This window comes from Lactuca sativa, chromosome 8, assembly GCF_002870075.4.
Source record: "Lactuca sativa cultivar Salinas chromosome 8, Lsat_Salinas_v11, whole genome shotgun sequence".
Taxonomy (NCBI): domain Eukaryota; kingdom Viridiplantae; phylum Streptophyta; class Magnoliopsida; order Asterales; family Asteraceae; genus Lactuca; species Lactuca sativa.
The window spans coordinates 200,260,445-200,282,017 of NC_056630.2; the positions used below are offsets into that span (position 1 = coordinate 200,260,445).

A 21,573-nucleotide genomic window follows, 5' to 3' on the forward strand; every position below is an offset into this window, starting at 1 on the left:
TCTGCTCGGGGCACTCGCATATCTCGAACACCGACTCTACCTTCTCGATCCATCGCTTTAGGGCGATCACTCCTCCGGTACCGTTGAAAGTTCGGGGTTTAGCGTTCGCAAAATCCTTGTAGGTGCACGTTTTAGTGAGTCCTTGGTTCGTCCCGTTGTTCGAACTTCCGGATCCTTGCCCGTTACCTCCTCCGTTGTTCCCTCGGTGAAGTTGTGCCATAGCCGCTGTGACCGCAGCAGACACGGCTGCCTGGAAAGCAGTGGAGTCAACTTCCGGCGGGGTTGGTTCGGGATTTCCGCGAGTAGCTGGGCGAGGCATCTTTCTGTCATGAAACGGAAAGATGTTGAGTGTACGTGGTTTTGGTGAGGTTATGATCCTACTAACTAGGTGTAGGGTACGAACCTAAGCATTATTATCATCAAGCATACCATCATAACACCTCAACACATAACAACTGAGAATATCATAGCAAAACACACAAAAGTTCATTAATATTATCCGTGTTTAGTACAAGAAAATTTGCTCGTAGGAGCATACATGAGTAACACTAATCCGACAGCATAACGGCTCCATGAGTAGTGTAGTCACTTAAACATAGAGCCGGAGTACATAACATAGTTACTAAAATCCTACTACGATAGGTCTATCCCTAACCGCGATGAGCTGCGTCAGGAGGTGGTGCCGAAGATGTGGACGCTCCCTGAAAACGAGTCACCAAGCGTTCTGCATCCTGAAGTCGAGATTCCCACCTTACCTGCCTCATGTGAAACTCCCGGAGGACGTCACGCGTCTCCTGTTCCGCACGCTCGACTCTAGTCCACAGCTGGCGTACTTGATCAGCAGTGTCCTGAGCAAGGTCGCCGGTGTCCCGTAACCGTCTCACCATGACTGGTAGGGCTCGGTCGGCCGGTCCTCCGTCCCTCAAGTCAAAGAACTCGCGTGACATGCCAAACGGGGGTCGCTGTCCCTGATGTCTGCTCCATCTCCAAAGATCCATGCCCCAAGGAGGGGTAGGTCCAGTGGGTCCCACACGATAAGCAGGCACCCTGATCGGGTAAGGGGGGTCGATGACCTCGGACTCTGCATCCGAGTCACCCCCTTCGCTGTCATCGAGCTCCTCTTCGAAAGGTTCTTCGTCTTCTTCGGGTTCGACAGGCTCGCCCTCGACTTCCGCCTCCGGTTCCCCGTCAGATTCCTCTTCGGGGTCCTCCTCAGGTTCTTCTTCAGGCTCTTCCTCAGGCTCCTCTTCCTCCTCTAGCCACCCGTTGTTTCCCTGATTAGGGAAGTAGGGGTCTCCAGGGTGATGAAAACCAGCCATGCTGTCTGCGCGAGTACGTAATTTTGCTACATTATTCCTAGGGTATTATGACTATTACACAGACTAAGCAAATATTCTCTTTTTGGGTGATATAGGGTAAAATTTTTAGGTTCCCTGGCTATTCCGATCTCATCAAGACATGTGTTAGTTTTACCTTGGAGAGAATGTAGTTGATCAGGCTACATTCACTCCTTGGTATCACTAAGAACAGTCCCGAATTAACCGAGATACCAGTATTATGGTGTTTGATTCAGCGTTAGGTCCTTACTCCTAATGCAGGCAAGTGTATTTTATTCATTTGCTTTGTTCAGAGTTACGTTAGTCCTTCTTTTTGGTTTATAGTTGCATATCAATGTATGGCTCGACATGCTAGTTCACTATAAACAAAGCTCTGATACCAACCTGTCACACCCCCGAACCAGACGGCGGAAACGTCCGGGGGCTGTCGTGACTCAATTGAATACCATAACATTGAATATATATGAAACATAACAACATTCATCACCATTCATCAACATAGTACAACCAGTAGTGTTTACATGTCATACATTGTTTAAGACATTACATTTCCAAAAATTAATATTGTTTGGTTCATTCAAAAATAAACTGCAACCGTCACTGAGTATGATTTCCCTTGATTCACTGGTTCCCTGAGAATACAAGTATTTTGAAAAACGTCAACATATGAAATGTTGGTGAGTTCATAAGTAGTGTTTGAAATCGAATGTTTATATTGTTTGAAAAACCACCAGAAAATCCGATATTTTCTGAAAAGAAAAGCTTTCAAAAACGTTTGTGAAGATCCATAGGTATGCTTGTTTGTTTCTATACTTGTAAAAAAAATGTTCGTTGAAGATGTATGCGTTTCAAATCTGTAGGTAATGAAAACCCTAGGGAAACCCGATGTTCCCCTAATTCTTTTGAAATCCCTTGAGTTGCGTTGAAAACATTATGAAAAATAGCAGTATCGGTCCCAAGCGACGTTGGAAGGTTCTCGAGCATTGATTATTTACTACAAACCCGCATTACACAAACGCCCAGTTTGTAGTTATACTAACGAACCCGAAGGCGTCGTTCGTACTAATCACGTTATCCAATCGCCCGGACTATGTGTAGTCCCACATCCGAAGAGAAAGAGGTCACGAAGACCCCGGTAACTCTATTAACCGGCTGGGGAAAATATGCGTGCGAGGGGTCCCCGACCCGCCTCGTAAAATGTGTAGACTTTTCTAGCAATACCATGGACCCTTGGGGACCAGTGGTACAAGCCATTGAAAGTCACCCTACGTTGTGCCAAGTCGGTGAAACTCAACACTTCGTAGAAAAAAAATGTCTTCGGGCCTTAAGATCAGGTCATTGGGCTAGCTAGGCCCAACAAACAAGATTTTACACTTTTGGGGCCCGAAGATGGTGCGTAGACGTCTGTGCACACTCGTATGTATATGTATTACCAATCATTATTTGTATGTATCAAGGAGTTAGTAGTTGTAGATTTGCATTGGCTCGAGACCGAGCCAATTCGTTTAACAACGACTTTTGGTATTGTAATGAGTTGTATTTCGTTGATAGTCGAGGTGTCATTATTTGATCAAATTGTACACATTGAATCAGCATTGAAATATTTCTGTTTTCAGCCTCTCATTATTTGTAAAATTTACATTTTCAACCCTTTTATTAAATATTTCCCGGTTTGGTCCTTAAACTATTTTTCTTGACATTTTAACACCAAAAATTATTGAAATTAATATTTTCCAGCATATTTTTCAAAGAAAACAGTTTAAGTCCCTGAAAATGCAGTTTTTCTCGGTTTTAGCCCATCTTTTCGCAATTTTAACAATTTTGGCCCAAAATGGAAAATTTTTGCAACTTTGGTCCTTTTTAAATTTAAAAAGCATTTTAAACCTTTGAAAAGGATTTGGAACACTTATAGTCCACTGTTTTACAGAAAGTTACAGTTTTGGCCCTCCAAAACAGAAAAATTCGCATAATGGGCCTTATTGGGCCGAAATTTTCATTTTTAGCCCAATAAGCTTGAAATTTATGTTTTTAATCCACCAATTGAATAGAATTCCAGAAATAGTCTTATGAAAACTGTTTTGGCACATTCCAACCATCAGAATCTGTAAAATGTCAATTTGGGCCCTTAATTTTGTATTTTTCACATTTTTGGCCCAAAATGTGTGTTTTTAGCTTAAAGAAAATTGTTGCTAACCACTTGGCTATTTATCTAGTATCACTTATTATGTAGGAACATATTTGAAGCTAATATCATAAAACATGAGTTATATCTCGGTTTTGAGGGGTTTAATGGCTAGATCCAACATTAAAACACATATAAGCATACATATAAGCATGGAAATCATACAAGGCATACAAATACATATAGATCTACACTTTCACTTGTATTCCCCCCCACAAAAACTCTTAAAAACAGAAAATAGGGGTATGAATCTCACCTTGGGTGTGGGGGCTCGGTTTTGTAAAGAAAATGGAAGGAAAATGAAGTGATTTTCGGCCCTAGCTTTCCTTGATGTAGATCTCGAGTTTAAGGAGCTTTCTAGGAGCATGATTACCAAAATTGTTTAAGAGAGAGGATCTAATAATGAGAAAAAGAGTTATAAATTTCTTAGATATGTGTGACTTACCAAGAAGTGATGATATTTCCTTGAAATCCTCTTGATGCACAAGCAAAGTTTCGAGATTTTAAGTGAAGAGGGAGGATGGTTTCTTGAGTAATCTAGAGAGTGTTTGTGAGATATTTGTGTGTGTGTGTGTGTTGGGTTTTGGCCGAGAGCAAGAAGAAAAAGAGAGAGGAATAGACATGAAGTGATATATGCATAGAGATATGAGATATGTTGCATGGAAAACCAAGAGATAAAAATGAGGTGGCATGGTAATAGTCAACTCTTCCATTTCTCTTTGGGTGTGGGCCTTGGGCCGAGAATTTGAAAGAAAAAAAAGATTTTTGGGCCTTTTGGCCCTTAAGCCCAATATTAGTGTTAATTAGGGTGTGTTTTAAGCTTAAGAGAATGTAGTAGGATTTTTATGTTTTTCTCGAACTAGTTTTAGGTTTCTCATGTACCAAAGCTCTTAACCCATTTCATTCTAGGCCCAACATGACCTAAAAGGTTAAAATAAATAAGTGTGGGTCCAGTTAGAGTCCAATTAGGGCTCTAAGTTCATGATAGTCTAATTGGAAGCTTATTGGCCCATTTGGATCCAATAAGGAAGTTCTAGCCTAAATTAGACTTAATAAAAACTTCTAGGGTCTCCAATTGTTTGATGACTATTTGTAGTACTTGTGTCTTGTATTTGATTAAAGTTTTTGATTCACATTAACTTGAATGTATAGATTACATAGCTTAAAATTTACAGTTGTGACATATTAATTATTTAAAAACTTCAGAATTCATATCTTCTTCATACGAACTCCGTTTTCGGTGTTCTTTATATCCATACGTAGGTGAGACTACGCTCTACAACTTTCGTTTAGACTTCGTCGGCTAATTTTGAATTTATTTTTATTATTTATTTTTAGTAGGCCGGGACAGGAAAACTTCGTTATAAATTCATAACTTCTTTATCCGATGTCCGTTCTCGCCTATATTTTTATCGCTTCGCTACTACTAACGAGATCTTCGATTCTCGTTTAGATTGTTTCGGCTAAGGACCGCTCGATCTCAAATCGAGTATTCGGGCTGCATACTGCTAAGTCGAAACTTCAGAAAATCATAACTTCCTCATACGAAGTCAGATTTGGGCGTTCTTTTTATGCACGCTCTCGGTTTAACGAACTCTAAGACTTTCGTGTAGATCAATAAAGCTAAATATCGCTCTAACATAAATTTCACTTTTTACGTCATTCAGCGTTGCCGGTTCTGTCGCGAAACTTCGACAGGTCATAACTTCTTCGTTATAACTCGGATTTCGGCATTCTTTATATCTCCGAGATCCTTGATTCAACCACTACATCTTCATGCAAAGATATCGGGCTCATTTTACACTTAAATTTTGACGCTTATTTTTATTCTTAATTAATCAAATCACATAATTAAGCAATTAAGCGCAAAACACATAATACTCAAATAATACGTTCTTATTATTTCAAAATGAGTTACAAAAGTTAACCTAGACTATTACATTGATAAAAATGGCAAGCCCAGAAACACATGCGTTACACAAACCAACAACAAAAATAAGTTCATAAGCATGATTTCACATATAAAAGATGTAATGTACAGAGAAATTACAAAATCCTTACCATAAGCCACCTTTGCATTGAACGGTTTGTCTAAGAGTCTTATATTCCACATTGGAATATTCATACACTGAAATAATAGCGATCACAGAAAAAACTTCACTTTGAGATTAGGGCTTTTGGGTAACGAACGAAGATGAAGGTGATAGGAGAGTCAATCGATGAACTGCACAGGGGATTTGGCGGTAGGTATCAATTAATTAGAAGGATGGGGTTTAATTTAATAAGATATTAAAAGAAGGGGTGTGAATTGACAAAAATACCCTCACACAAACGGAGGGCACAAACGGCTGTTAAGCCTTTGGACCAATTCCACAACAAATCAAACATTTTGGACTATCGGTGCAACCCCAAAACATTTTGGATGAAACATCCAATTTTTGACATACCACAGGGACCAAGCTTGCAACTTTGTCTTATTAGAAGTGAAATGATGCAAAGATTTAGGTGTTTGAACCTAAAAGTGAAGAAATAACAAAGTAGACTACTATAAATAAAGGGATAATGTCATTGTAGCACAATGAACTTTTGTGATTTGTCCGACTTGACAAATTATGTTTTTTTCTTACTCATAAGGTCATCTAACTTTTACTTTACATGTCAATTTGGTCATTATCGTTAGTTTTTAACCATTTCTCCGTTAACTAGTTATCAAAATTACACGAATGGCCCCTATGGTTTAAATTTCTCTCGTAATTGGTCGTTATCAGCCATGTTTTAAATCACTCGACTAAAACTACTACAATCCTGAAACGCTAGGGACCAAAGTGTAATATTTTCATTATTCTCCCCATTAAATCTGGTTGAAACTCGAAACATACCATTGGATTTCATAAGCACCAAACCAAATAATAGGCAAAAAAAAAATTAATGTAGTAGTTTTCAAGATTGTAGTAGTTTTAGGTGGGGATTGTGGTAGTTTTAGTATCTATCTTCGAACCTTTTCTTCTTTCCATCGATCCTTGCTGCCAAACCGTCCCCGCCTGAAATATCGCAGCTTGCCTTGCCCCATCAAAGAGCTCCTTATGATTCTGCCTTCGTTCTCCCTCGCGAACGGTCAAAGACCAGAAATCCTTTGCCCCTCGCTCCCTTATATGTTGTTCCCATCAACCTAATGCCCCAAAAGTCTCGCCTTGCTGCCACCCCTGCTTGCAAAGCCGTGGCTCACACCTCATAGCCGGAAGAGACGAGGAAGGCTTCGCAGCTTTCCTCTTTCCTTCTCTTTGGTCTCACCTGACCCTCCTCTTCGCACCCTACTGACGGAGAAGCAAGAGTGCAACCCCGCTGCTCCTTTCACTTCGTTGCGTAGGCTCGTAAAACCCGGAGACGATCTCCCTCGTTGCTATCAATCGAACCATGACCTACGGGATTAGCCGCCTGTGAGCCTTTCTTTCATTCCCCTCGCGAATCGCCAACCACCGTCGAAACCTCAAATCAGATTCTCCTTCGATTTCGTTTTTGCCTCAACGACTGCTTCGTGTTCCTTCCGATTGACTTGCCACTGCTTTCGTTCATCCGTTGTATACCCGATCAAACAAAAGAAACGGGATCTTAAAAGCCCTAATGTTACACTTTGGTCCCTAGAGTTTCAGGATTGTGGTAGTTTTAGTCGAGTGATTTAAAACATGGCTGATAACGACCAATTCCGAAAGAAATTTAAATCATAGGGGCCATTCGTGTAATTTTGATAACTAGTTAACGGAGGAATAGTTAAAAACTAACGATAATGACCAAATTGACATGTAAAGTAAAAGTTAGATGACCTTATGAGCAAGAAAAAAACATAATTGGTCAAGTCGGACAAATCACAAAAGTTCATTGTGCTACAGTGACATTATCCCATAAATAAACATTGTAACCAGGTAGGTTGTTAGTGTGTGTAAAGTTGGGAGAAACAAGAAAATGGTTGGAACACTCTTTGGGTATAAAGTGTAAAACATGAATATCAGTGAAGAACATTGTCCAAGCATAGTGAAAAGATTATAAGTATGGAGAAAATTAAAATAAGAATTATAGTATTTGTTCAAGGTTTGTAACATCATTTACTATGAGTATGTAAGATTTTAAGTTCATAAAATAGAAAGTTTTGTGAATGTATGAACAATTTATGCTAAGATTTTGTTCGTTCAACTTACACAAGCACTGTAACAATTTTCATGAGCTACATCGCCCAAGTAACTCCTTTGGGTGTCCGGAAATGCTTTGTACTATCTTCATTTATATATGTTTGTTTATTCAGAGATTTGGACTAGTACTCCAACTAAACATCTTCAGCTTAGTGGTATCTTTATATTGACATATTTCCTATAAGATGTGGGACAAAAAACTAACATAAATGAAAGTATAATCGTTTGCTATTTTATTAATGTGATCATGGTTTAAATACCCTTGAGTATAACTAATATCCCAACAATCAAGGGATTGATTACAACTAAATATAAACAACATAAATGTTAAGCTAATAACCCCTAAAGTTGGAGCGGGAGGAAGATGGACATTGAAACGGATGCATAGATCATCAAACAATATAATCTGTATCGTGACAATTTTGGTGGTCTTCAAACTTTTGAACTTGAAAGTCTTTATGTGAAGCATTTATGTGCTTGTAATCAAGAAGGGTAGTTGTACTCTTAGAAAGGAAGAGGAGTTAAGAAGACAACTGAATGATTTGAGGAGGTGGCTAGCGGATGGAACGACAATGAATTCAGTGAGAGGGGAAACCATAGGGAGGTGATGTAGAGGAAAAATAGAAGACAAGAAAAGAATATAGCAAAAAAACATAAGAAAAATGAATTGAAAGAATTGAGATGAGAAATTTAGAGAGATAAACGTTGGTGTTTGTGACCAATGATCCAAGAGAGATTTTAGAGAGAACATATTTTCTTTGAGAATAGTAAGGTAGAAGTGGCAGAGATGGATGATTTTCTACTACGTAATACATGAGTACAAGGTATACACATACATTAACAAAATAAATTTGAATCTCTTTAGGACAAGTTATTACTGTAACAGCTCGGAATTTCAGGTATCGTTATATTTATGATTTTGGGTATTTTAAGAGGGGACTCGGCGAGTTGGAGCTCAGACTCGCCGAGTAGGATCGCGGATATGGTCGCGGGTTCGCGACTGGACTCGACGAGTCCAGATATGGACTCGGCGAGTCCGTGCTGTTTAGCGAAACCCTAACCGTCCAGGTTTGGGACGTATATAAGGGGCCTTATGGCCGTCATTGTTCACCCTAGTCCTCTGAGAGAAACCCTAATTCGATTGTGAGCATCTGGAGTAAGGTAGAAGACCATCTTGATCTTGGAAGTGTTATTTTGCAAGGAGGAGGAGGCTTGGTTAAGGGAACAACAAGAGAAGCCACATTCTGAGGATTTGGGGACACAGAGCACGTTATTCAGGTAAGATTTCGAGTTGCATTCTTCTATGTTGATGTGTATATGGATTTAGGGTTTATTGAACCCTTTTGTGGCTAGATTGAGTGTTACCTTAGTCCCCCAAGCGATTGGAACCCTGTATTGGGACCCTTGGAAGTCCAGAATGTCCCATGCCTGAGCTTTTCGGGAATCAATGGAGGTTTTGGATTGGAATCCTTATGCCTTAGGTCAAAATGTAAATTATGAGTCATGGGGTGTATTATGAGCACCGAAATGAGGACTTTACGTGATGAATCAGTCTAGGAAGGCCAGACCTATGAATGGTCGAAGCAGATCTGACCTTAAAAAGCAGTTTGAGCGGTTGCATGGCATGGACTCGCCGAGTCTGATGAACAGACTCGGCGAGTAGCTTGAAGATTAACTGGGACTCGCCGAGTTGTTCTTCAGACTCGACGAGTTGAGTCGGGGTGGCCCCGCGATTCTTCCAGGAGGAACTCGTCGAGTCAAGGGGGATACTCGACGTGTAGAAAGGGAATCTTAGAGAATTGGTGAGGACGTCTAGACTCGCCGAGTCGCCCTAGCGCTCGCCGAGTCCGGTCAAGTTGACCGTTGACCGTTGACCAGAGTTGACCTATGTTTGACTTCTTAGGGATAGTCAAACTTAGAAGATAAGAGTGTTAATAAGAGATGTATGATGTTATAGGGAGATTGTAGCTCGGCGGATCGAGCACGAGTGACTTCGGGATTGCTAGCTTTCGATATTCACGAGGTGAGTCTTCTCACTATACTGTACCCGGAAGGGTTTGACTGTGTGACCGGAAGGTCGGATATGATATGTGATATATGTGCTATATGTGATAAGTTAATTGTTATACGTGCTTTGTATGTTATGTGGGCCGGAAGGCATTATGATATGGGCCGGAAGGCGTGTAATCTGGACCGTAAGGTTGGCGTGGGTAGGACCGGAAGGTTTACCCAGCAGGGACGGAAGTCCCCTGAGACACATGGACCGGAAGGTCAGGGCCTGGAAAGGCGTATGTGCGTAAGTTGTATTTTGGGGAACTCACTAAGCATTTATGCTTACAGTTGTTATGTATGTGTTTCAGGTACTAGCGAGAACCGTGGGAAGGCGCCGGCGTGATCTGTACACACTGGTAGATGTTTTGTGATCTTGGGATTCATATGATTTGTATTTTGACATGACACTTGGAATGTTTATGCCATGTTTGAATGAAAATACTTTATTTTGAAATGAAAAAAATTATTTGAAAATTTACGTTGTTACAATTACAGTATTCGTTAGAGTTTTAAAGATAAAAAAACACAAGTATACATATTCTCATGCATATAGCCCAATTAATTATCAAGAAGAACATTTTTGAACGTTTTGTAATTATTTGATAGCCTCTTACTAGTTGTGGTTTATATTTAATCATTAAGTTGTTAAAAAACTGTCAAGAACAAAACCGACATTATTAAACAATTTTTTTACAAATACAAAACTCAAAACAATCAACCACTAAATATTAACTAACATATTCCCTTTCATAAATAATATTCCATGAAAATTGAAACAAGAAAATAAAAAATCACAATTATACTAGTTTCATGGATACCAACTACATCAATCACAAACTTTTATATATATATATATATATATATATATATATATATATATATATATATATATATATATATATATATATATATATATATATATATATATATATATATATATATATATATATATATATATATATATATATCACTTGAGAAGATGAATAGCGATCAATAATGCTCCAACAAAGCTCGATCTTAAATGTTTTGAACCATTTCCCATAGGGATGTTATTTCCGCATGTTTAAACGATATAGAAGACAAATTTATCTTTAAAATACGTTAAGAAACTCAACGTTTTATTTATTTTTCTCTTAAAATATTGAACTTTCAAAAACTATTTTTCTTAATAATGCATTGTATTAGAAAAATTATACTCAGTTATAGTATTATACTTTAATATTATTTTTTATTATGAAAAATAGTTTGAAAAACCTACTAATCATAGCAATGAAAATTGTTTCCTACTTTGATGACACTGCTATAATTGGTTAGAGTTTTTATAAGCAATGGCGGACCTATTAAGGGCCTTTGGGGTCCCGGGCCACTGTTTAATTTCCGGCACGCAGTGTAAATTTTTATTTTTTTTTTATTTTTTTTTATTTTTATTTTATTAGGTGCACCCGCTTGAAGTACGAGGGACACCCCTACTAAAACAGTCTGCGTCCGCCACTGTTTATAAGTCTGTAATTGGTTATTGTAATACGACAAATTGCAAGTAAGATGCCAAAATAGATAATTTAACGAAAGTTATGTTGCTTTATCATGCAAACAAAGTTAAACGGTATTTTTTTTTACCAAAACGACTATGCTTAAAAAAAATTATGACCAAAAAACATGTAACATTTTGACAAAGTTGAATGGTATTTTGTATAGATTCTGAAAGTTGAAGGCTTTTACTAACAATTTTCAAAGGTTGGGGACCAAATTAGGATTAAAGTGAATGTTGCTACTTATTTGTCTATTTACAGTTTGTGATTTATCTTTTAAGTTTTAACCGACTGTATATATTAAGACAATTTACCTGATGGACTACTTGGACATGTAGACTCGTGAGTAACCGTAGTAAAAATGGTGCGATTTGTGTAACCGGCATACGAACATCTTGAATGCTTACAATTAGAATCAAAAGTGGTGGCCCCCAAATTAAAATCGCTCCCCACACATTGCATGGATGGACAAGTTTGCCCTTGTGGCAAAATAATCGTTGATGGCTTGCATTCTAATCTAAAAAAATCCATAAAAATGATTATATTAATTTTAAAATATATAATAAATAAATAAATAAATTGAGTTTGATGTGTTCACTTACATCCTACTATTTGCAGCATTGCATTCGCATTGGACACAATTGTTAGCCGTAAGAGTGTAAGTACCATTTGGGACGATTAAAGGGTAGTCAGAAGAGTTATTTTGTAATTTGTACCATAGATGTGCAAACTGTTAGAAATAACAAAAATATTGATATTAGATGTATAAATAAAATGTTATCTGGATATTTTTTTTTTAATTTTTTTTCTATAAATGATGTAACATTTGAGAAAATGTATGAAAATTATGCAAAAAAAATATTCATATATGAATTTACGAATTTAATGTTTATTATGTTTTAAAAATGACGTTAAATAAATATTCCATAAACATCACTCACGAATAATCTTCTCAAAGTTAAACATTTTTATATTGAAACTCCCTTTTTATATATATATATATATATATATATATATATATATATATATATATATATATATATATATATATATATATATATATATATATATATATATATAATCAAACTAGGGGTATCAAATATGGTTATTAGACCGGAGGATGTGAAAGAAAACACTTTTTGCAAAATGTTTGAATTAATAATAAACAATAAACTATAAGTAAGTGGGAAATGTTTTTTTTTTAAATTAACTTATTTAGGCCATCTCCAATGGGAGTTGAGGGTTTAATCTCATTAAACTCAAAATCTTCATTGTGAAAAAGTGACTAGGATTCAATGGAATGGGGAGTTGAACTCTATATTCTCTCCCCTCTCTCTCTCTCTCTCTCTCTCTCTCTCTCTCACACACACACACACACACACACATATATATATATATATAAATTATTTTTATTTTAATTTTTTAATTAATGTTAATTTTAATTGTAGTTTTTAATTTTTAATTTCATGTTAATTAATTTTTTAAAAATAATAAAAAAAAGAAAATGATAAATAATGTGACAGTCCATTAAATTGTATAGAGTTCAATGGAGTGTAGAGTTTAATGGATAAAGTTGTATAATGAGTGGAATGTATATGTGGCAATCCATTGAACTCATATAAGTTCAATGCATTGGAGATGGTCTTAGCTTATTTCCACCGTAATAAATTGATTTTTAGTGTTTTCTATCCATCCATGCATTTAATTTTAACTTATAAGTAAAGATAAACAATATTTATTATTTTATTTATTTATTTATTTTTTTTTTATATCCAAACACCATATATGATGCTCAAACACTGACCCACGTAATAAAAGGGAAAAAAACAAAGGAATGCTGAATATACTACCTTTAACGCCTTGTTCTCGAGTTCTACTTAAGGAGAGAAATGAGAGGATACGGAGGGAAAGTGAGGGGTGACGAAGGAAAACTGTGTTCCCGAGTTTCATTAATAGAAGGAAAGTGAGGGAGAAGAAGAATTTTGGAGCCATATTTTCCTTCCAAATTTTCCTCCCAAATTGGACGGATTTGGGAAGAAAGTGAGGGGAAGGAAAATTTGAAGTTTTATTTTCTTTTTCCTCCTAACTCGGGAACACAAAACATAAAATTTTCTTTTCATTTCCTTTCATTTCCTCCGAACTCGGGAACACGGAATAATTAATATTTTCCTTCACCTCCCTTTCTTTCTGTCAAAATTTTCCATCCTTTTCCTTTAATGAATTTAAGAAAAAAAATTATATTTTCCTTCACCTCCCTTTCTTTCTGTCAAAATTTTCCATCCTTTTCCTTTAATGAATTTAACAAAAAACTCGAGAACAAGGTCCTTTTCCTTTAATGAATTTAACAAAAAAACTCGGGAACAAGGCATAAGAGGAACGTCAATAATAGTATCATCTATCAAGTCTAGAGAACTATTCATCCCATTCAAATACAACAACGTGCTCTCCGTCGTATTAAACTGTAACGCAATCTCACTCGCCGTGTTGCCGACGGCCACCATGTATCCATAATGCACCACCGTCTCCCCATCAACCTCATCGCAGCTACACGGCAATGGAATCCACAGCTTCTGACCATCCAATATATTATTCGGATCAGATATATTATTAACAGACTGGATCTGCGGGTACGTCACGATGTTAGAAAAAACATCGGCGGCGATATGGTCAAGACCGTCTTCGGGAAGCACGGTGTATATCGGCCGGTGGTCGGAGATTCCGACGCCGTTACGGCAGAAGCAGGGGAAGGGGATTTTGAGGATTTGGGAGGCGGGGAAGGTTTGGGTTTGTGGGGTGGTGATTGGGAGGTTGTTTGCGGCGAGGAAAGAGCGGAGGTTTTTGACTCCGAAGAGTTTGAGGATGGAAGAGATGGAGGTGGTGTTTGGGAGTCTGTAGTCGACGAGTGAGTTGCAGGTGGTGGTGTTTGTGCATCGGAAACCAAGAGTTTGTGTTTGTGCAGTTGAATGAATGGAGAAGATGGAACAGAGTAAAAACAAGATGGGGAAGAAAATGATGTTGGAAAACACCATGTTTTCTCTTTCTGTAAAGTTATAAGAAATTTTGTGCTTGTAACAGAAGGCGCTATTTGGATTTTGGAATTTTTGGAGGGTATATAAATGGCGGAAGGAAAGTTGTGAGGGAAGGAGAAGACCATATGTCTGTAATAAATTTTGTGCTTGCAAGAAATAGACTTTTGAAGACTATTTGAATTTTGCCCTTTTAATTGTTCCTCATTAAACCTTTAATTATTTTATTTTGTTTTTTCAAAAAATATAACGGCTAAGATGGACAAATTCAAATAATTAAAAAAATATATTTAGAAAAATATAAGAATTAATCCGAAAAATACAAGTTAACTACTTTATTATTTGTTTATTTTAACAGGTTTATCGGTAATCTTTCGGTTTGAGTTTTTTACCATACAATTGTGTAAACATTATAAAGTTTTTATATTTTGGGTTTATAATCCATTTAGTCTTTGTATATATTTTTTATTTAATTAAGTTTACACACACGTAATTATATTTATTTTAATCATTTTATACGGTCAACATGTTATCTCATTTTTAAAATTTACATATTTGACTTATATTTTAAATTTTCTTACAAATTTGATTCAAAATTTATATTTTTTTTGTTAGATTTCAAATTTTTGTTACGAATTCATTTTAAATTTAGTTTTTTTACATTTTTTTTTTCAAAATTTTGCTTTGAATATATATATATATATATATATATATATATATATATATATATTGTATAAAATCATATTTATACCAAAAAAAAATCATGTTTTCACATAAAAAAACCTTTTTCTATATAAAAACCTTTTTTTTTTAAATATTTTTGTTAATATATAATGAAAATAAAGATTTATGTTTTGTAGTTGACATGCCTTTTTACTGATTTGTTATGCGTAAATGGCACAAAAAAATATTTTTTTATACAGAAATTTGATTTTGACACTGTGTTTTTTTCTTGTGTCAATTTTCACACTGTGTTTTTCAATTTGTTACAATTCTGACCACTTGACCGGTTAACCAGGTTATATGCTGACGTGGCATGATTACGTGTCAGTTTTGATAACGTGACATGCTGACATTATATGCTGATGTGTCAAAATTGAATTTTTTCTCACAAAAAACACTAAGTTTTCATTTTTTTTTTTCGATTTTGACAATAAGTTTAATTTTTTCTTTCAACTTTGACATTATGTTTTTTTGTTCCAAATCGGACATCATTTTTTCCAATTTTGTTCAATGTTGACAATTTTCTATTTGGAACCGTATAAATATTTTTTTAATACATTTAAATCGTATAAATATTTTTTTTAATACATTTAAACCGTATAAATATGTTAATTTTACATTTAAAAACCATAGTTTTGTATAAATACATTTTTTTACAGTCAAACCATATTTTTATATATAAATATGTATTAGTTATATAAAAATTGTATTTTATATTAAATATGTAACTTTAAAATGTGTATGGAGGTGTGGAGGCGTGTAGTCGATCAAAACTCAGATATCAAGTTTGCAACCCATCAAATTTTTATATCTTATTAGAAGCTTATGGTTAGTTTGATTCTCATTATATAACTAATGCTTTGAATGTAAGAAAAAAACACCTTGTATTTAAATAAAATGTGGTTTTTAAACGAAAAAAATATGTTTCTACGGTTTAAAATGTAATAAAAATATATTTATACGGTTTCAAATGGAAAATAGACAAATTTGAACAAAATTTGATAAATGATTTTCGATTGGAACAAAAAGACATAGTGTTAAAATTGAAATAAAAAATTAAACTTAGTGTTAAAATCGAAAAAAAGTGAAAACTCAGTGTTTTTTGTGGAAAAAAATCAATTTTGATACGTCAACATATCATGTCAGCATGACACGTCAACAAAACTGACACATCATCATGCCACGTTAGCATGTAACCTGGTTAACCGGTCAAGTGGTCAGAATTGTAACAAATTGGAAAACACAGTGCCAAAATTGACATAAAAAAAACACGGTGTCAAAATCGAATTTCTGTGTAAAAAAAATGTTTTTTGTGCCATTTACCCATTTGTTATTCGATTTATTTTACTAATTTTATAATATTTTGTGTTCCGGTAAGAAAATTTGACGATGAAAATGATTAAATATTTGATAATATAGATTTGTATAGATATTTTTTTTTCAAATCTAGTTGAATCTATAAAATAAATAGGTTAATCATTTTATTTTGTGTGTGTCTTTTAAAATTTTGAAATGTTCAATGTTGCTTGAAATAATTTACTTAGTTTACATAGCCTTGTGGTTTTTCAAAGAGAAATCTCTGGAAAAATCTAAATATTTTATTCTAATTTACAAAAAAGTCTCAAACTAAAATTTGTTTACGAAAAAGTCACAATCACCGGTAAAGTGAAGATTTGACCTATTTTTCCAGGTTTACCGGTTTCATTATTTACCCAATTTTATTAAAGTCTCATTATTTTACCATAATTTACGAATAAGTCCCAAATTATGGTAAAATAATGAAATTTTAAAGAAATTAAGGTAAAATAATAGGACTTTAATGAAACCGTGTAAGTATCAAAACCAATAAACTGGAAAAAAAAATGGCCAAATCGTCATTTTTACTGGTAATTAAGTATTTTTCGTAAACAACTTTTAGTTTGAGACTTTTTCGTCAATAATGGTGAAATGTTATGATTTTTTCCATGGATTTCCCTTTTTCAAATATTGAAACGATGCACTTGAAAATTTTCTTTGTCTTTTTGAAATAAAGTTGTTATTGAAAAGTATGAATTTAAGTCGATTTTTTATGGTTATCATTAATATTTTTAATACATGATACTATTAGAAACATAAACTATGGTTTACATATCTAAAGAAAATTAATACCATTGATTCTTGATCTTTAGATCAAGTGGGTTAGTTAATGTTTAAAATATAACTAGTATGTAACATCCCGACGACGAGGTATTTTCGATCTTAACCTTAATATGAAAGAATATTGTATTTTGACCCTTGAGTTTGAAAAAGATTGCAAGAATGGCCCATAGTTTCATTTTGGTAAATTTGGCTGAAGGTTTAGTATGTTGAGCGTACGTTGTGTACGCAAGGCGTACTAGGGCGGACCCTAGTACGTTGGGCGTACACCACGTACACAGGGCGTACGTGGTTAACCTTCAAACCCTAATTTTTAGGGTTTTGTCCATATTTAAGCATCATTATCTCTCATTTCTCATTCCCTTACCAACATGCATCTGAGAAAAACGACCCTTTAGCAAACCCTAAGTGAGAAGAGTGCATTTTGAGCCATTTGTGTGCTTTGGTGATTCTTCACTTGTTAGCTACCTCCAAAATGTAAAAATCTCCTTGCTTGATCATCCTATCTTGTAGATCTAGCCACTTCTTCATTTAGGGCACTTTTAGTCCCAAATATGGTGATTCTTGAGCATAGCATGCTCTTAACCAAATAATTCGTCCTTTCAGACCTTATGAGGGGTCTTGAGTCATAAAAATGTGGTTTTGATGCTTAGTTTTTCTCCATGCATGCTATAGAAGGTCTTAAGGCATTAAGATGCTGAGATTTTGTGTATTAAGCACTTAAGAGACATGTAAAGTCATAAAGTTGGAAACTTTATGACTCTTAGTGGTATTTTGGCCTTGGATCTGAAAGTAGGACGTGAGAGCTTAATGCATTAAGCTCTTATTGAGAAAACGGGGTTTTAAGCATACATCGTGCGTACCCTAACGTACGCCGTACGTACATGGTCAATTTCCCGACTCCGGTCAAGGCTCGAGTACGCCCAACGTAGGAGCTGAGTACTCCTCGCGTACTCGACCGAGTGGACCAATATGACTCCTTGATCCGTTAACTTTGATTTTGACCAGGGTTGACCAAGTTTGACTTAAGGGTATTTTGGGTATTTTGAGCCATAGTTGAGCTTTCATCTCTGTCTATTAAATAGGTGACCTATAGAGCCGACATTTGGAGCAGTGTATTGTTCAACTATTTTTAGACTGTGATGTGAGTTTCCTCACTGTACTTACGGGTCAAAGACACCAAGGCCGACCCATTAGATTGATATTTGGGTTTAGTGTATGTTGATATGCTATAGCGATCTATTAGATCTGTATGCTGGTATATAGTATGTTGTTATGTTGTAGTGATATGTTAGATCTATATGACTACTTGCGTTTGCTATGTTGATATATGTTGGTATATTGGGTTGAGGCAGACTAGCTGGAACTGAAGGCCAGGACACCCAGGGCGGTCCTGATAGATTGTAGGCCTGCAAGGCAAACCAGTCAGGTCAAATGCCCAGAGAGCGGTCCATATAGGCTGAAGGCCCGGTAAGGCAGTCCAGTCATGTTGAAGGCTCTATATGCATGTTGTTGTTTCTTATGTTTAGGTGGTGGTACTTTGGGGGTAACTCACTAAGCGTAGGCTTATGGTTTTAGTTTTATTTCAGGTACTTCTGAGGACCGTGGCAAGGCGAAGGCGTAACCGTATACATACTTGGTTTTATGTTGTGGATCTTGGGAGACTGTGATTTTGAATAATGTTTTTGGAAGCAATGTTTATGTAAACACTTCATTTTAATAAATGGGTTGTTTTGAAAATTTTAAATTTGTTGTGATTTTTGAGATGTTACAAGTTGGTATCAGAGCCTTATTTTGAGCGAATTAGAGGAATATCCGTGTGAATCCAAGCTCAAACTAAGGGACTGCAAAAGTTTTAAATCTTTAAAATTGATTTCAAAAGTAACTAATGAAGGATGTGATGTATACGATTAGTGGGAGCCAGTAAGTATACCCAAAGTTACCACACTGTTATTGGTATTATGTTTATGTTAGGACAACATGCTAGTGATAGGCTAAAGATCTTTAAGAATTGCATGGTAGAATTGCCTAACATATGATGTCTGATAGCCTAGGGTTATTCTCGGTATGAAATTGACATCATTACTGTAATTGCTTAGTGTATGCATCATAATTGTACATAACTAAGATTCTATAGCGTGAGAATGTTTTATTTAAGCCTTATTTCCTATTCTTGTTTAATTTAGGGCTTAGGGTTGAATCAGGTATGCGACTGCCTATAGGATCCATTGTTATGTATGGTTAGCATACACGAGTACTACATGGTTGGTGGAAGTTTCATGGATGAGTTATGTGGGGTCAGCAGGCCAGTGGAGGAATGTCTATCCTTTCTCTAGGTAGTGAGAATATGATGTATGTGTATCCTAGTGTGTGTTGTTAGGGTCGTTGTGATGATCTTCTGAGACAAATACGGGTGGGTGTGGAAGGTAGTATGGGCCTGTACTACTGGAAGCACAGGACCCGTACACGTAGCAAGGAAGTCACAACCCCTAGGTTTTTGTTGTTTGGAAATAGATCCTATGATATGAATTGTGCTTTATCTGATAGTTTCTGGTTTATTTCAGTATGGTGTACACGAAGCGATTTGAGTCAAGAGTTGTATCGAGTCTCCAGGATAGGCCAGTGTTGTCTGAGGATCTGGTCAGGGAGATGATTCATGCTGAGGTTGTTTCTATTGTCTAGGGTCAGATACCAGAGTTATTTGGGTCTATCAAGACCACCATGATGGAGTTCTTTGATGAACAATACACTATAATTTCTAAAACTATTGCTGCTATAGCTACCGCAACCATCGCTACAGTGGGAGTTGGTGTGGGGAGAGCCTTCCTGTAACATCCCAATTTTCCAGACCAAAATTTTCATTTTTGATATAACGTTTTAGAAAAACATTTATAAAAAAACATAATCAAGTCATATCATTTCATAAAACCACAATCACATGTCACAAAACCATATCATAAAAATAGTAATAATGTCATAGTGCAATCCCAAGAATTTCATAATGCGGAAGTCCTGTGTGTGTGTGATGCACTGCTACCGTGCCGACTCCTTCCCCTTCGATAAAGAGGTACCTGAAAACAAAACTGAAAACTGTAAGCACAAAGCTTAGTGAGTTCCCCCATCATACCACATACCACATAATGCCTGTCCTTCGATATCTTTCAACCGGTATCTGTCTGGCAGAACTGGGAGCTGAGCTCCCCTTCGGTATTTTCAGCCGGTAACCGCGAACTAACCTTCCATTCGGTATCTTCCAACCGGTAACCAGGAGCTACCCTCCCCTTCGGTACGTTTTAACCGGTAATCAAGAGCTAACCTCCCCTTCGGTATCTTTCAACCGGTAACTGGGGATTATTTCACCCCCTCCTACTACTACATAATAACATATCATAAAGCTAGGCATGCATGGGTACTGCCTACCCCTTAGATATCTTTCAACCGGTAACCAGGGACTATTCCGTCCCTACTACTACTAACACATATAGCATCCTAGTACATAAAGTGTAACAGATAGTGGCATACTAGACAATTGTCATAAAGACAATCATCTAACTACAATTCTTGCTTAGTAGGTCAACATTGTGGCCTTAAACCCACTTCTAATGGAAGGTAACTCACCTCAAATTCATGTAGTATCTGAACTGTCCTCGGTGTTGGAATCGACTCATCTCAAACTCCTACACATAACAACCTTCCTTAATTACCATTTCCTACTCACAACCCTTTCAAGGGTCAACTCAGGTCAAAGTCAAATTCAAGTTCTGTAAAGTCCAAATAACGGATCCTACCAGAGATCAACAACAAACACAATCACGCAAAGCAAGAATAGAAGCGAAAAGAGAATAAACCAATCTTGCACATGTTTTATATCAATAAATGACTGGTACAACTCGATGAAAGGCCGTGAACAAAAAGGTATCAACAACTACAAACGTCTGACTAACCCTCTATTTATAGGGACTACGACCGAGAAGAGTTTACGGCCGCAAGGTGTTTACGGCCGTAAACTCGTTACAACCGTAAACTAGACAAAAGCACACTAATAACATACTCCCTACTATTACATTGTAAAGACTAGACCAAACCACTAATTTGGGCCCTTCAATCTCCCCCTTGGTTTGGACTAGCTCGAAGTTAACCTTTAGTAACTACCATGACGTCCGCTTCCCCATGGCCCCATTCCACATTCGTTTGTTAAGAATCTCAACAACCATAGTTGTATACACCTTTGCAGCATCTTCAAAAGTATCCTCTGCAACCAAAATCTGAAAGTTACTTAGGTTATGAATATCCCATTTTCGAAATTGTAACAAATCTCTTTGATCGTAGAGTCGAATGCATCCATTCTTGAGCTTGATGACCGCAGTAGAAGTAACTTCATCAAAGACCCAACACTCCATAGAA

At 36.2% G+C, this 21,573-nt stretch overlaps 1 protein-coding gene across 1 annotated transcript; it reads right to left on the reverse strand.

Annotated features, from left to right (window-relative positions):
- Positions 1–11,155: 11,155 nt before the first annotated feature.
- LOC111904652 (lysM domain-containing GPI-anchored protein 2) lies at positions 11,156–14,439 on the reverse strand. The gene is made up of 3 exons (XM_023900392.3): positions 13,639–14,439; positions 11,887–12,014; positions 11,156–11,801 (listed from the first exon to the last, which is right to left on the reverse strand). The coding sequence occupies exons 1-3, from the start codon at positions 14,311–14,313 to the stop codon at positions 11,585–11,587; spliced, it is 1,020 nt and encodes a 339-aa protein (XP_023756160.2). The 5' UTR covers positions 14,314–14,439; the 3' UTR covers positions 11,156–11,584.
- Between the last annotated feature and the right edge of the window lie 7,134 nt (positions 14,440–21,573).

What these genes read in the sequence shown, in the direction of transcription:
- LOC111904652 (XM_023900392.3), bottom strand. Translation starts at nt 14,313, where the DNA reads ATGGTGTTTTCCAACATCATTTTCTTCCCCATCTTGTTTTTACTCTGT. An exon ending in CTCTTATGCCTTGTTCCCGA is followed by an intron (nt 12,015 to 13,638) that starts GTTTTTTTGTTA and finishes TATTTCTAACAG; the next exon opens with TTTGCACATCTATGGTACAA. An exon ending in AATGCTGCAAATAGTAGGAT is followed by an intron (nt 11,802 to 11,886) that starts GTAAGTGAACAC and finishes GGATTTTTTTAG; the next exon opens with ATTAGAATGCAAGCCATCAA.